The sequence below is a fragment of the Arachis hypogaea genome, chromosome 5, assembly GCF_003086295.3.
Source record: "Arachis hypogaea cultivar Tifrunner chromosome 5, arahy.Tifrunner.gnm2.J5K5, whole genome shotgun sequence".
Taxonomy (NCBI): Eukaryota; Viridiplantae; Streptophyta; class Magnoliopsida; order Fabales; family Fabaceae; genus Arachis; species Arachis hypogaea.
In genome coordinates, this window is record NC_092040.1 from 34880934 (window position 1) to 34897035 (window position 16102).

Here is a 16102-nt window from a genome sequence, read left to right on the forward strand (position 1 = left end):
TCTTTCTGTCAGGATGAACACAAAATACATTAATTTAGTATTTTTAGACATATTATCTCTATACATATCTCTACTACCAAACACGATCGTGCATCTCTATATTCCTGTGTCCTGATTCTATAAACAAACATAGCCCTTCAAACCAACTTAAAAGTTAAAACAAACAAAACATACATAGATAGAGTACGTACAGAATTCACACATACAGGCATTACTAATTATGTCAAAACTACTACTATTAATTTATTACAAGCTAAGGAGTTCAAAACTTGCATGGTCTTAAAATAGTTGCATATATCCAAAACATATTTAATACGAATCCAAAACAAAATTAAGTATTATTTGTTATATACATGATTTATCCGTTACAACTCGAGTATAAATTGCCTTATAATTCGATTTTTATGGTACAAAAAAATTATAATTCGATTATTATTTGCAATCTTTATATCTTATTCTAACAGATCAACTATTACTTTCTTATAATATTTATATATAAGAAAAAGCAAATTCTTCACTAAAAAATTATGTGAAAAAATCTAATTTTAGTCTTATTTGATTATAGGATGTCTTTTGCAGGTATTTATGCTTCATATTCTTCTTCAATCGAAATATAACTCATCCAATTCGAAAAATCCAAAGAACATTTCAAAGTGAACGAACTATTAACTATACAAGAATACTTCATAGCTATACTAAAACAATATTTTTAATATATTTTTCAAACATTATAAATGAAAATAAATAATATTTATGGATTAGATTAGACAATTCGAAAATTCTCCTATTTAAGAGTTAAGAAGCATCAGATATTCAGATGGGTGTGAAAATGTGCAACACTATTTTGCACGTGGAAGGCAATTCTGGCTTTCTGGAACGGAAAACGGTGTCGTATAATTGCATGGATTTTATGGTAGGTGAAAGGAGAGCCTAGCAAACTCAAGGTTCAACCGGAACCGCAGCTCTCTTTTTCTTCTCACTGACACACATGAACCACACCCTCGCACGTTCAAACTCGTAACTTTATCTGAAAACTCTTCATCTCTCTCCTATGTTCTCTTCTCTGCTACTCCACCACCGCCACCACCATGCCTCTTCTACTCTCAGCTTCACAACCTCCCCTACTCCCTCTCATCCCACACAGTAATAAAACTCTCATCACACTTCCTAGAAAGCGCTTTGGTTTCGCTCCCAACACCTTAACAACCCCACCCTCTCTTCGTTCCAGGCGCATTCTCCCTAAATCTTCTGCTTCTTCCTCTTCTTCCATCAACGGTGTTTCCCTTGAGGACATTCCAGAACATTCCAGAAACGAAGAATCAACTTCTCCTACTCGGGATGAGTTCCTTCTCCTCCAAACGCTCCGAACCTGGCTCCGCTTCCTCCCTTCCATTCTCCCCGGTGGATCCTGGTGGAACTTCGACGACGACATCGAAATCGAGCTACTGGCTCAGCCGGTTTCTGTCTGGCGCGCACTCGGCAAGATGTGGCACCTCGTCGCGCGTGACCGCTGGATCATCTTCGCCGCCTTCACCGCTCTCATTTTCGCGGCGGTGCGTCTGCCCATTCTTCTTTTGCTGCTTTTTGGAACATTTGATTTTTCGAGAATTTGTTGTATGACTTTTTTTTTTCTTTCTTTCAGGTGTCTGAGATTTCGATACCGCATTTCTTGACGGCGTCGATTTTCACGGCGCAGAGCGCGGAGATTGCGGTTTTTCACCAGAATGTGCGGCTTTTGGTTCTGTTGTGTGTGATCTCGGGAATATGCAGGTCAAAATCTTGTATGGTCTAATCTCCCTTTCTACTTGCTGATACTCATAAATTGCTTTTTTTGCTTTACCAAAAGGGGGAATCAATGAATTATTCTCCTCTTTCTTTTAGTGTCTTTTATGGAGTAGAATATAGTAATGCATTGTTAAGATTCCGATGACAGTTGTAAGTATTGAAGATATTATTGTAACTAGGAGTTAAAACTTTGTTAAAGAACTTTTGGTTTTGATTTAGTTAGAGCATGCTTGGTTTACATCTAAAATTAATTTTGAATGCCAAAGATCATTTACTTTTCCGCCCTCCTTTATTTGTTGTTTTTAGTGTGGTTCATTTGAAACTTTTGGTTTTTCATTTGAGATATGGTGGCTAACAAGTAGTTTTCCTATGCTTCAGTGGGATAAGAGGCTGCTGTTTTGGCATTGCAAACATGATTTTGGTGAGTTTCTCTGTCCTGTGTAAACAAGACTTGGGTTTTGGGACTTCAATGCTTTATGTTAAAAATACAAATAGGCTAGGTCATAATGAAATAAGTATAGTTATCAAATTAAGACTATTGTACTTGAGCAGTGATCTTTATGCAATTTGATAAGCTTTTACTTTCAGATCTGGTCTGCATATATGTTATATAAATGGCGATTTGTGTGTGTGTGCATGTGTGTGTTGAAACAATGATTTATGTGTTTACAAATATGTGCAGGTTAAGAGAATGAGAGAAACATTATACTCTTCCCTTATTCTTCAGGTTCTGCCGCAGCACTTAATAACACTATAAGTTTGTTGCCCTCATTTATTTATCTTTTCTCTTGGTGTATGGTTTAACTCATTCTGCAGTGCCCTTATTGTAGGATATATCATTTTTTGACTCTGAAACAGTTGGTGATTTGACAAGTAGACTCGGGGCAGATTGTCAACAAGTGTCTAGGGTTATTGGAAATGATCTTAACTTGATATTGCGCAATGTTCTTCAGGTATGAATTAGTTGTGCAAGATGAAATATCCATATAAGTCATCCCACATGTTAAAAGACTTAAATTAGTTTTCTCATGTTGTTAGGGGACAGGTTCATTAATCTACTTGGTGATTTTGTCTTGGCCACTTGGTTTATGTACGTTGATGATATGCATCCTGTTAGGAGCAGTTATGGTACATTATGGAAGGTAAAGTTTTTGGTTGATTTTCTTCAAATATCTCCTTTAGAAAATTGCAATTCCATTTCTTGTGTTAATTGCAAATTAAATAGCACTAACAGAGGCATCATGTCTAAAAAAGGAGTGTATCTATCAGAACATACTGCTCATGAATGCTATGACTTGCTCTTAATTGGTTCACACAATAGAGGCTAATTAATGTCCATTTTAGAGAAGATGTCAATATGTAAAAGTCAAAGGAATCTCTTAACATTCCCTAACAGTGTTTACCCTAGGCATCTACTTTTTGCCTTATTTTGTCTCCTTATTCCACCGGTGTTAATTTTGTTATATATTTCTACATAGGTACCAGAAAAAGGCAGCAAGGCTGATCCAAGAAGTCACTGCTTCTGCAAATGATGTAGAATATGATGCCTCGTGATGTAATTCGTTTTATAATTCATAAATGCTATTGTAACAATTTTCTCGTTATTATATCATAGGTAGCTCAAGAGACCTTATCTCTCATTCGAACTGTCCGTGTTTATGGAACAGAAGAAGTAGAACATGGAAGGTGATGTTATTATGATTATAATTTATTTGTTACTTACTTATTCCCATTATTCTGCTAATTATATTCATCACTATTGACAGGTACAAATGGTGGCTGGAGAAATTAGCTGACATAAGCCTGCGACAAAGTGCTGCATATGGGTTTTGGAATTTAAGCTTCAATGCTCTTTATCATTCAACTCAGGTATAATAAGGATTCTAAATTTTTATACTTATCTATTTTGAGATATTTGCCCCTGTTTTCACCTTTGACCTTTAATTTGCTATTGGAAGGAAGTTTGATTAATTTATTTTAATTCAGAAGTCTAGGTAAACTAAACCCTTGTACTTGACTGCTGCTTTTATGGGAATGTTTTATCTTATAGGTTATCGCTGTGCTGTTTGGAGGGATGTCTATTCTTGCTGGACATATTACTGCTGAGAAACTTACTAAGTTTATACTATACAGTGAATGGCTAATTTATTCAACCTGGTGGGTGGGAGACAATATTTCCAATTTGATGCAATCTGTTGGAGCTAGTGAAAAAGTATTCCATTTAATGGATCTCTTACCTAGCAGCCAATTCACAGAAAGAGGCAAGTATTATGAGAGCTATATTAAGGCTTTTCATTCTTCCACCTTTATGAGACTGCTGGTACCTACGTCTGCATGTGCAACTTTCAACTACTTGTGGATCAAACATTAATATTTTCCGAACCCAAGAAATTTGTGGAAAATAGTGATAGTAATTTACATATTGAAAAGGTTTTATCTAAAAATAAGAGAAAAGGAAAGTCTCCTATTATTGAAATGTTGAGTTATTGCATAACCCTCCATCATTCATTTAATTCTAAATATAATGAAGATTGGGGACAATTTTTTCGCAGGAGTAAAGTTGCAGGGGTTGATGGGGCAAATCGAGTTTCTAAATGTATCTTTTCGCTACCCTTCAAGGCCAACGGTAGATCTCCTATTGCTAGCATCATTATTTGGTTTCTATAGAGAAACTTTTATATTCTTACTCCTCCATGTCTCGGTTACACTGTGAATGGTGCTAAAATTAAAATATTGACTTCAATGCAGCAATTTTTAAAAGCTTGCTCTCCCTCCAAAATTGTTGATGCATTCTTTTTCCCTTTTTGGTAGTGTAAGTTGGGTGTCAAATAACAATGCTGTGAAGTTTAACTGTTTATGTCCTTTTAGAAAAAATGCATGCTTTATATAAGCTTTGAACTAAGTGTATTTAAAAATAAAATCTTTGTGTGAAAGGGATGAAGGAAAAGGGGCAGAACATTTTGAATCATATTATCTCAGTGTTCATGCAATCATTCTTCATTATAGACAATTTATTCCACGAATATCCCATACAACACAATTTCTCAAATTAATGGAATGGTTTACTATTGACATATATCCTGAATTCTGAATTCTTCTGCCATCACTTCTCTGTTTGCGTGACATTTTAACATGTTATATTCGATTTGGCATTCCATGTACACGTGTTTAAGTTATTGTCAGTGATACAGGCTCAATTAATCACTGACGTTGTGGCAGGTATCTGTGGTGCAACATGTAAACTTTGTGGTCCATCCCAGTGAGGTGGTTGCAATTGTAAGAAAAGAAATTGCCTGTAGCACCTTCAATACATTCCTTCCCTGCACTTTGCTCAAGAGATTAATCTACTTTTTCTTTTTGATTTGGTATAGGTTGGTCTTAGTGGTAGCGGAAAAAGCACACTGGTGAACCTTTTGCTTCGTCTCTATGAGCCGACAAGTGGCCAGGTATATCTCATATAAACTGAGCGCAGACTTGGATGGTTTCATTTACATGTTGACTTTCCATTAAAAGGGCTAAAAAGAAGAAGGTTCTGAATCTATGTTTGAATGCGGGTGAGGCAAGGGTCTTACTAGTAGCTTACATTTTTTATTTGAATATTTATCGACATGAGTTTTTATTTATTCCAGATTTTGGTAGATGGCATTCCTATTAAAGACTTCGACATCATGTGGTGGAGAGGGAGAATAGGATATGTTGGACAGGTTCTTAAGTCTTTCCAACATGGTTGAAATTCAGTAAATAAATATTGCTCTTTCCTTCTGACCTAACAGTTTTGCTTGTGTAGGAACCCAAGCTTTTCCGGATGGATATTAGTTCAAACATCAGATATGGTTGTACTCGCGATGTAACACAGGAAGATGTTGAATGGGCTGCAAAGGAGGCCTATGCTCATGATTTCATCACAGCACTTCCTAACGGTTATGAAACAGTTGTTGACGACGATCTATTAAGTGGGGGTCAAAAGCAGCGAATCGCTATTGCTAGAGCCATCCTTCGGGACCCAAAAATATTGATCCTTGATGAAGCCACCAGTGCACTGGATGCTGAGAGTGAACATAACGTTAAGGTTGTTTCTGGAACCTATTATTAACCAGTTGGTAATTAGACACACTAAATGTTAATATAGAGAGATTAAGGCACTGATGCATTCATCCATTCTATGTAGGGTGTTCTTCGATCCGTCAGAAGTGACTCTACATCAAGGAGAAGTGTCATAGTCATTGCACACAGGTGATATAGATTCTTTGGTGTTATGATTGTCATTAGATAGTATCCTGTCTCTTTTTTTTCTTTTTCCTTTTCTTTTTCCTGATGTATCAGACTTGGTTCACAGGCTTTCCACCATACAAGCCGCTGACAGGATTGTGGTAATGGATGGTGGTCAAGTTGTTGAGGTTTGTAAAGTGTTGATTTAATTTGAATGCCCTAAATTATCTTATCAACATTTTAATAATCCCTTTTGATGTACCCTTGATATTTTCTTGTGTTTCCTCCTTTCTTGATTTCTGTCATCTTCAATGGTGTATGAAAATTTGGGTTACAAGTTTATACATGTTCTCTATTTAAAAAACAAGAAAAAAATTACTGGATTTTCCCCGAAGTTCTTATTCTGGATCATGATGGTCATTAGACAGGACCATGAAGAGTTGAAGACAGTAAGGGTTATTTGGTTTCAATTTTGATTTTCAATATATCTATTTTTAAAATCCTATAATAAAAATAAGAATTATTCGATTTGCAATGAAAGGAATTTTATTGTTTAACTAATTTTTATACTTTTTTCTTCAGAAACGTCTAAAAGTAAAAAGCAATATAAATATGAACTCACACCAAACAGTCCCTAATTGTTTCTCTTCCAGTTTTTAATCTGATTGTTTTTTTCATTAAGTTTAATCAGACTGTTTAATAGCGTGGGGACATAACTCTTATTATGTTGCAAGGCTTTATTGTTTTCACTATGCCCCATTTGTCATAATCTGAATTCTAGCTGCCAATAACTTCTCTCTCTGCAGATTGGAAGTCATAGAGAACTTCTCCTAAAAGATGGTTTATATGCTCGGTTGACTCGAAAACAGGCAGATGCCATGGCATGATTTTGGGGTTTCCATTGCTGCCTGATTCTTTATTTTAAAATGCAGTACAGTGGGGTAGCAACTTCTTTTTTTCATGTCTTGCTGCCCATGTATTTGGTTTTACACAACAATATTAAGGTTTAGAGCAAAGAAGGAAGAAATGATATTTGTTGCAGAAGTCTTGATTCAAAATGCTGAGGCAGCTCCACAGAAAATCTCACCGGATCAGATTCTTAGATGCGAAAGCATGAAAACTAGCTCCACCATTGGGCTACATTGGAATTCAAGATGCTAGATTAAGCTGCACTTTCTTTATGCTGTTGGTAACATGTATTATATGTTCATTTATGTTGTAATATAATTTCTCAACGTGTTAAAGCTATTTGATTTGAATAATACAGGAATATCCAAATTCCATCGAAAAATTGAATGATCTAATCATGAAAGAAACTAGTGGTTTATCCACCCCAAGTTTTGCTTATATGCATCTACATAATTGGTAAAGATGTTCGTTTTTGCATTACTCTTAATAAGAAACTAACCTAAGACACTGAAGTTAAGATGGAGAATACTCTAAATTGGTTCCCGGAAATTCTCAATGGATTTATCACTAATTGAGATACATAAAATGGGTGTGGATGTGATTTTTGATATAATAATAATTAGAAGATGAGATAATAAAATAGGTATTATAGTTTAAGTGCTTGTTTGAGTACTATTATTTTGATAAAAAAATTTTTTAGATTTTTTTTATTTTTTAACGTGTTTGACAAATTTCTAATAGTAAAAGTAAAAGTTCTAGAAAAATAATATTTTGTGAGAAGTTGTAATTTATATTTTTTTAAAAGATTTTTTTTCTTAAAAAAAGATGTTTTTCATGTAATAAATAAATAAAAAAGTATTTTTATATTATTATATCCAAACATAATTGATAGATAAAAAGATTTTTTTGTATGAAATACTCAAATATAAAATTATTTTTACTTTTTCATAAGATCTTTTAAAAAAAGATAACTCGAAATAAGATATTTTTTTAGAAGTTCACTCAAACAAACTCTAAATATACAAGTAAAAAAAATCACATAATTTTTAAATTAGTCATCAAATAATTTTTTTAATAAAATTTATTTTTTAAAAATTTTAAATTAATGACGTTAACTTTTTCGTCAATATCCTTGTTAACGCCATTAACAAAAACTGACACGGCACGTTAAGATCCATGGTCACCATATGAAACGACGTTGTTTTATATCCTTGGCAAAACTTTACTCACTCGCACTTTAACCACACACTTTTCGTCACTCTCAGTAAGAAAAAAATCCATCCCAACGGGGTTTGTCAGATCTGCCGTGCCTTCCACCACACGCCATTCACATTCCTATGCTCTTTCCTCACCGTCATCATCCTCCACGACACCATTGGCGCCGGCAAGTTCAGAACCCCTCAACAAGGCTTCAATAATCTCAGCCACCACCTCAACTCGCACGGCTGCATCCTCGAAGAACAACAACACTAAGAAAAAACCACCACCACCACCACCAACTATGTCACCTTTGATATCTCCACGATCCTCATCGACGAGCCATCCAACAACGACGAAGTAACCTGCAAACGCACCATACACATTAGGCCTTAAAATCACCAATTGGGACCAATGGTGCAAAAGGTGGCTCAAACAATACATTAATTTTTCAAATTTCATCGCTCAGAACAAGCCTCGTATTCTTCTTGTAACAGGGCTATTTGGGTGAAAAAGTGTACCTTGAGAATGGTTACTACTTGCATGACTATTGGGGGAGTTCTTGTGAATCGTTATGAAGAGATGATTGAAAATTATCACCCATTCATCCTGGTGTAGGTGATCATAGGTGGCCACTTGTGATACATTTTATTGGATGCAAGCCTTGTGGGCTACTTATGGTAAGTTTGGAGATTACTCTCAAAGGTGTTTGAGACAGATGGACCGTGCATATAATTTTGTTGATAATCAGATTCTGCATATGAATTGGGATTAGGATTTATCAATTAGGGCTAATTTAATCTAATTTTGTAAATGATGACAGCATCAGTTATATAATTCATAGAATAACTAACATGACTAACTTTAAATTTTTGAGGAACGAATTCGATTAAAATATCATTTAGAGACTAATTTAAAGATCGCGTGATCTTTTAGGTACTAATTTGATAATTTACTCTCAATTTACCTACTAAAAACAATTATGCAAACAACTGGATTTGATCATTATATTTTTTTCCCAAAGTTGAGTTATTCATCTCATTGAGAGAGAGAAAAAATTAATGTTTAATTGGGACAACCAACAGAAAGAGAGTTCTTCTAATGTTCTATGTGGAGAAATCCTCATAATGATCACTGAGATTAAACGAATTATCCAATTTGGTTCCTGATGTTCCAATTTTACCATAGTGGCCTTCCAGACTCAGCTCCGGACACTATAGTGGTTCTTGGAGCAATTTTGGTGCTGACTCAGTTGACGGAGTGCTGATGTAGCACTCATTTGTCATGCTGGAAGTTCCCAACTATTAGATGACCTAAAAAGATTGTAATTGGACCCAATTTAGTCCCTCTCCTATTATAAAACCCTAATTCATTCTCAATGTTCAGATTGCATTCCTCTTCTTTTTCTTTTTCTTCTTCTTAATCGAAGTTCTTTGATCATTTGCACTTATTTGACATTAATAAAATATAATGGGAGGTGGGAGCATCTAGGGCTGGCAATCTATACTCTACTCCTGGGTACCCAACCCTAACCAATCTGTTTGGGTATGGTACAGATTCAGGGTATACTCTACCCTATCCTACCCTACCCTACCCGTACCCTTAATATATTATATAATATATATGCAAAAGTTATATATGTAATGATGAAGAAAGTGAGTGTTGAACCTATAATCTTTCTCTTATAAAAACTTGAAATAACTACAAAACTAGTTGATGATCATATTATTTGTAATTTTATGTTAGATTTCTTTAAGATTTTATTATTTTTAATTTTAATTTAAACTTAATTTTTTATTTTCTATTTTATTAATATGTATGAAATTTAGAAGGGTTGACTTTTATATTTTCTTGAAATTTTTTTATTTTTCTGTAGGTAGGGTCGGGTAAGATAGGGTTTAGAATTTTAGGGTGCGGGTAGGGTTAGGGTAGAAAAAATTTTCAACACATGGGTAGAATAGGGTAGAATTTTAAAAAAGTTTTCAACCCGCGGGTAGAGTTAGGGTAGAGTCCAAAACCTACCCTACCCTACCCATTGCCAGCCCTAAGAGCATCGCTCCAGGCAGTTTGATAAAGTCACCTTCGAATGGTTACTGTGCAAAGACTACTAACCGTGGGAACACAACGCGCGTGCCGAAATGGTATGGCTGTGACTGCCGTTCGGTTTTACGATGGTTTGGGACAGATTTGAATTCAAACAAACCTTTCTTTGATTGTCCTAGTTATAATGTGAGTTAATTTGTTAGTGTTGTGTTAAGTTGTTAGTTCTTTTTTGTTTCTATAGTATATTTAATTTTTTTTGTTTTAGAAAAATGGGAAAAGGCAGTGTGGGTGGTTTGTGTGGACAAACACTGGATAAGATGAAAGTGTCAAAAATTCAGAATTTGTTAGTCAAAATGATGAACTGAAGCTAAATTTAATCTGGAGATTAGTAAAGGTGGAAGATAATGTTAGGAGTCAAAAAATGATTCTTCATTTATTAGTATTGATTTTGCTTTTAATGATAGTATTCTTTGTTGTAATGTTATGTAAAATTTAAATGCACTTTGTTGTTAGTTTATGTATTTAATGAATGAAATATATGAATGCAAAAATATGAAGTTGTTATAATAATATTCTTTGTTGTTAGTTTATGTAATGAATGAAATATATGAATAAAAAAAATCTGAAGTTCTTATAATGAAATATATACAAAGTATTAGTCCTGTAATTGCATCAGATTATGAATGACGCCTGATTCAAGTATAAGTATAATGAATGGAAATAATAATCACCATAAGGAGTCATAATTATATAATCATCAATGTACAAGATACCAAATATAATGCAGAAAGAGTTATGTGGAATAATACTATAATGTTTACCCACAGTCATAGCTATAGACCAAAAAATAACATTAAGGACTGAGCATTTTTAATCAAACACTGTTTAAGTTTTTCACAAAAAATAAAAAGTCTATATATATATATAATGAAACGCTAACAGTCATCTGCATCAGTGACATTAACAACACTACCATTGTGCAAAATAATCACCTTTAAAAAAAATAAAAACAAAGTTTACCTTCACTCACTCGATAATGCTGCGGGACCTAGCTTCCAAGTGAGGAGAAGATGATCAAACACATTCTGTCAACGTCACTGTCATCACGTGACACAAAGAATTTCAAGAAATTGACCTCTAATATTTCTCCATTGAAGAAGGAAAAAAGAAGAAGAAGAAGAATGAGAGTGAAAATGTAGAAGACGAAGGAGTTCCTATGTTCGATCGGGCCTATTTTGATGCAATTTTCACACCTAAACAGTATTGTTCTGCCCAAGAATGGACACTAAACCAAAGCAGCGTCGTTTTGAGAACCTCCAGTGTGGCAAAGGAGTGCCACATCAGCACTCCATCAACTGAGTCAGCACCGAAATTGCTCCAGGGACCACTATAGTGTCCAGAGCTAAATCTGGAGGACCACTATAGTAAAATTGAAACCTTAGGGACCAAATTAGGTAATCTGCTAAATCTCAGGAATTATTATAGGGATTTACTCGCTCTATGTGAGCTACACGAATGAAAAATAAGAAAAGAAAAAGCAATCCCTAGAGAAGAAATTGGTGGCGCTAGGAGGAAGATGTTGAACTATAGTCAAAGAAGGGTTTTCTAGCCACTTCCACTATCTCCGAAGGTGGATGATTCTTCTGCTCGAAAATCAACTCATTTCGGGTTTTCCAAATGCTCCAACATAGGATACCCATTTCTTGGACATCGATGATTCCATTATGTTGTTGTTTCAGGTTATACTTCTTGCAATTCCAACAAGCATAGAATTATTCTTTATCTTCACCATCTGTCATCCCACTAAATGGACTTGCTAACCAAACATTTTTTACTCTGTTGCATGTGAAGAGGCAGTGAACAATCGTCTCTTCCTCAGAGTTGCAGCATGGGCAAATTGAAGGCTTTGTTAGAATACGCTTATGAAGGTTGACCATGACCGGGAGACTTTCAAGGAGAGCACGCAAAAAGAAAAAGAGAACTTTTGGGAGAGAGTTTCATCTTCCAGAATTTTTTTTTAGATGTCTTTGTGTTGCATCAGACTTGGATAGAATTCAATTGGAGGCTGACTGAAATGGCATGCTACACGGTACCTAGAGGATATTTCATAATTGCCTGATTCATGGTATAACCATTGCACTGATCAGAATCACCCCCAATTTGTATCTTGAAAATTTGCTGAGCTAAGACTAAGTTTGGTTGGAAGAAAAGAAATAGAAAAGATACAGAGAGAAAGAAAATAAAAAAAAGAAAAAAGAAATAGAGAGAAAGAAAATAAAAAAAGAAAAAAAATTAAGTGAATTTTTATTTTTTTTTAAGATGTGTTTGGATGAAAGAAAAATAAAGAGAAAAGAAATGTTATAAAAAGACAATCTTACTCTTGTATTATAAAATATATTGAAAAAAATGAAGGGATAATATTAGAAGTATAGAGAGAAAATAAGTTTTCTGTCCTTTTTCTTTCCAACATTAGAGAGAAAAAAATATTAATGAGTCCCGCCAGTTTTTTTTCATTTATTTTTTTTTCTCTAATTTTTCTTTTCAACCAAACAATGAAAAATAATAATTTTCCTTCCTATTTTCTTTTTTTCCTTTTCTTTCATTCCATTTTCTCTTCAAACAAACATAGCTTAAATGAATTGGGAATAAAGCATATATTAATTCAGCATTCCACTCTTTGTTTGCATGAAGTAGGTCACAAACTCTCATCACAATTGGCTCGGAAGGATTTTGGCTGATGATTAGAGGAGAGGAGAAAGGTTGTATCGATGGAATCCAAGGATCAGATAAGATATTGATGCTCGAATCATCTCCTACCTTTCAAATCAAGCCGTTTTCAACTACTTTACGGCCTTCAAGCGAGCTTCTCTATCCCCACGAAGGTAATACGCCAACTTTTATAATATTGCCATACTTGAAATATCTTTTTTCAAGAATTTTAGATAGTATAAAATTAGGTTGAGTCAGAATTTTCTAAAATTATTTTTTAAATAAGGCCAAATTCTATGCTCTGAGATTCTTGAATCCCAAACTTCCTTCTATTTTAGTAGAGATATTTTTTTCCAACTGACCTAAGAAATCTTTCTTTCTGTGCTGTTCCTTCCACCAAAACTGAATCAAAATATTATGAATTTTTTATATTAAAGTGTCAGAAAATTTAAAACAAAAGAGGAAATAAATTGGCACTATTTCACCCACATCCCTGATTAGAACATATCTTCTACCTGTTGATAGAAGCTTTCTTTTCCATCCCTCAACCTTCTTCCAGACCTTATCCTCCAAAGGTCACTTTTTTGGATCTTTGAATAATTGAGGATAGTCCCAAGTACTTATCCTAAGCACCCACATGAGGGATGTTCAATCTGCCCACTAATAGTTGTCTCGTTGTTGATATAGAATTATTGTTAAAAAACACATCCGATTTATTTAAATTTATGTTCTGACCACTAACGCTCTCGTAAGCATTTAGAAAGGCTGAAATACTGTCAGAATTTTGTAGAGTGGCTTTACAAAATATAATAGAATTGTCAACAAATAAGAGGTAGTTAACTTTAGGACACCTTTTGTTGAGCTGGATACCTTGAATGGTGTTATTTTGCCAGCTTTATATAGCAAGAAGAAAAGATATTCTATACAAAATAAAAAAAAGATATAGGGATAGAGGATCTTCCTGACAAATACCTCTATTTGGTTTGAAAAAGCCAAAAGGTTGTCCTTCCACAACAGCGAAGTAAGAAACAGTGATAACTACTTCCTGAACCTAGCCAATCAATTTAGGATCGAACCCTAGTCTCTCCATAATAAACCATAAAAATCGCCATTCAACTCTATCATAGGCCTTGCTCATATCCAGTTTAAGAGCCATTTCAGTGTTTAAACCCCTCTTTTTATTCTTCAAATAATGCATGTATTCGTGAATAATAAGAATGTCTTCTGAAATGAGTCTACCCTTAATAAAAGCACTTTGGTTATGATCTCACTAAATCATTCATATTACCTTGCAAGCGATAAACCAACACTTTGAAAATAATTTTGATATCCTAGGTTATACAAATATTGGTGTTTGTACTTATACTTCAGATAAATAGAATGAAAGGTTGGGTTTGTCATATCAAGATGCTTTGGCTCGTGTGTGTGAAAATATTTTTCTGATTGATGTTCTCACTCCTAATCATAAAGCCCTTGGTCCACTTCGTGCTCAACTGCACCGTATTGTGAACTATATCATTTTAACCCAAAATGACTCTTATCAAAGGGTGTTATTTTGTGATACATTAGTTTTATATGCCATCATCACTAAAATTGAATTTTCTTTTGCTTACTTAATGATGAGGCATATGTATGATTGCATAAGGAGTGACAAGAATGTGTCTCTCCCTTATGACATGTTTTTAACCTGCATTTTTGAATCATTTGGTATTGACCTTTTCAATGAATCCTATGAAAATAGACACTCTTATCTAAAAAAAAAGTGATACAGTAAAACAACAAAAGAAAGGACCAACAAGAACTGAAAAAGTTGTCCTTGATGATGATGATGATGAGCTACATGACATTCCTCTTTCTTCAATTTCTGGAACATCTGCTTCAACCGGTCACAAATCACTCCTCTATGAGGTTGTCATAGATGTTTTGCAAGAATTTGTGAACTTGTCCAACCATCTCATTTCCACAAGTCAACAAGAGCGGAAGTTTGCGGTAAGGAATGAAAATGCCTTGCGAAAATTAAGGAATAGAATGACTGTTCTTCTGAAATATATGGACAACATCCATGAGGACGACACTATGGCCATAGATTAAGAAGAACCACTAGACACTGAAGAGGATAGCTTGGATGTCTGTGAATGTCTCTCTTGATGAAGATTACTATTTTATAACTCTTTCTTTCATGGAACAGTTTAGTTTTGGACTCTGTCTTATGTTCTGGATAACTATAAACCTTAACAACTGTTTTATTTGCACTTATTTTATTTAAGTTTATGTGATTTTTATGTGCTAACACTTTTTTCTAGGTTTGAATTGGTTTTGGTTTCCTCCCTTGATGACAAAAAGGAGAATAGTAGTTATGAGTAGTTTTTTTAGTAGTAATTATGAGTAGTTTTTATGAGTAGTGTTTACTCTTGTGCTTGTGCTTGATGATGAATTTGCTTGAGTATTGATAAATTTGTTTGATAACACAAGGGGAAGTAAATATGTTTTTCCTCCCTTGATGAATTTGTTCAAGGGTGATAAGTTTTAATTGGTGAAATTGTGAGCTTGTTGGTTTAAATGTTTTAAACAGTTTGATATTGCAAGCTTTGGTAATTTAAATGTGTCACTTTTGGTATTTGGTTTTAATGCCTTAGTGCTGTTTGATTAAGTTTATGAAAAGAAAATGTATGATGCATAATATATTATTTTGCTTGAATTGCTGTAAATATTGCACTACAAGATAATTCTAAACAGAATTTGTGTGTCTTGTATGTATAGTTGTGTCTCTATAAGTGTACATAAACAGGAAACTGAAGACAAGCACTAATTAAAGGGGAGCAACTCTTGTAAAAAAAAGGGGGAGCACACCAAAAACTAATAAGGCATCAAGGAAAGTTTCTAAAACTTACCTAAGTTAAATTCTTTGATTATCTCCTTAAATATTATGTTTGTCATTAAGGAGGAGATTGTCGACTTAGAAAAAATAAATAACATATTGATGATGACAAACATGATTAATTTGGATTAATAACCCAAGTGAGTTTTTATGATGTGAATCTAGTGTGCAGGCCAAGTTTGCTTTTGTTGCGGTCCAACCTTGAAAACCCAATAAACTGAAGCAGATGAAAAGAGATAAAAACAAACTAAGTTCAATTCCAATCAAGCAATAGTGAAGCAACCCTAAAGCTTTGCCTAGTTCACTTTGAGTGTTGGTCAAAAGAAGAGAGTGAGCTTCAGTTTGTGCTCAAGCACCAAAGAGGAAGAAAAG

At 34.2% G+C, this 16102-nt stretch overlaps 1 protein-coding gene across 2 annotated transcripts; it reads left to right on the plus strand.

Moving 5' to 3' along the window:
* Nucleotides 1-808: 808 nt before the first annotated feature.
* Nucleotides 809-7285, plus strand: LOC112801178 (ABC transporter B family member 26, chloroplastic). 2 transcript variants are annotated; one of them, XM_025843757.3, is made up of 18 exons: nt 809-1553; nt 1643-1770; nt 2164-2206; nt 2468-2512; nt 2616-2738; nt 2824-2927; nt 3264-3318; nt 3401-3471; nt 3552-3654; nt 3836-4046; nt 4338-4411; nt 5005-5061; nt 5157-5231; nt 5415-5489; nt 5573-5854; nt 5954-6018; nt 6122-6182; nt 6801-7285. In XM_025843757.3, exons 1-18 carry the CDS (start codon nt 1089-1091, stop codon nt 6879-6881), a joined length of 2118 nt encoding a protein of 705 aa, XP_025699542.1. In that variant the 5' UTR covers nt 809-1088; the 3' UTR covers nt 6882-7285. The 2 variants fall into 2 exon arrangements, with proteins under 2 accessions (XP_025699542.1, XP_072093181.1); XM_072237080.1 differs by having other exon boundaries at nt 816-1553; nt 1643-1781.
* The last annotated feature ends 8817 nt before the right edge of the window (nt 7286-16102 follow it).

Coding starts and splice junctions, on each gene's coding strand:
- LOC112801178 (XM_025843757.3), top strand. CDS start 1,089: ATGCCTCTTCTACTCTCAGCTTCACAACCTCCCCTACTCCCTCTCATC. Junction 3,319..3,400: donor TCACTGCTTCTGCAAATGAT/GTAGAATATGAT, acceptor ATTATATCATAG/GTAGCTCAAGAGACCTTATC. Junction 3,655..3,835: donor CTCTTTATCATTCAACTCAG/GTATAATAAGGA, acceptor TTTATCTTATAG/GTTATCGCTGTGCTGTTTGG.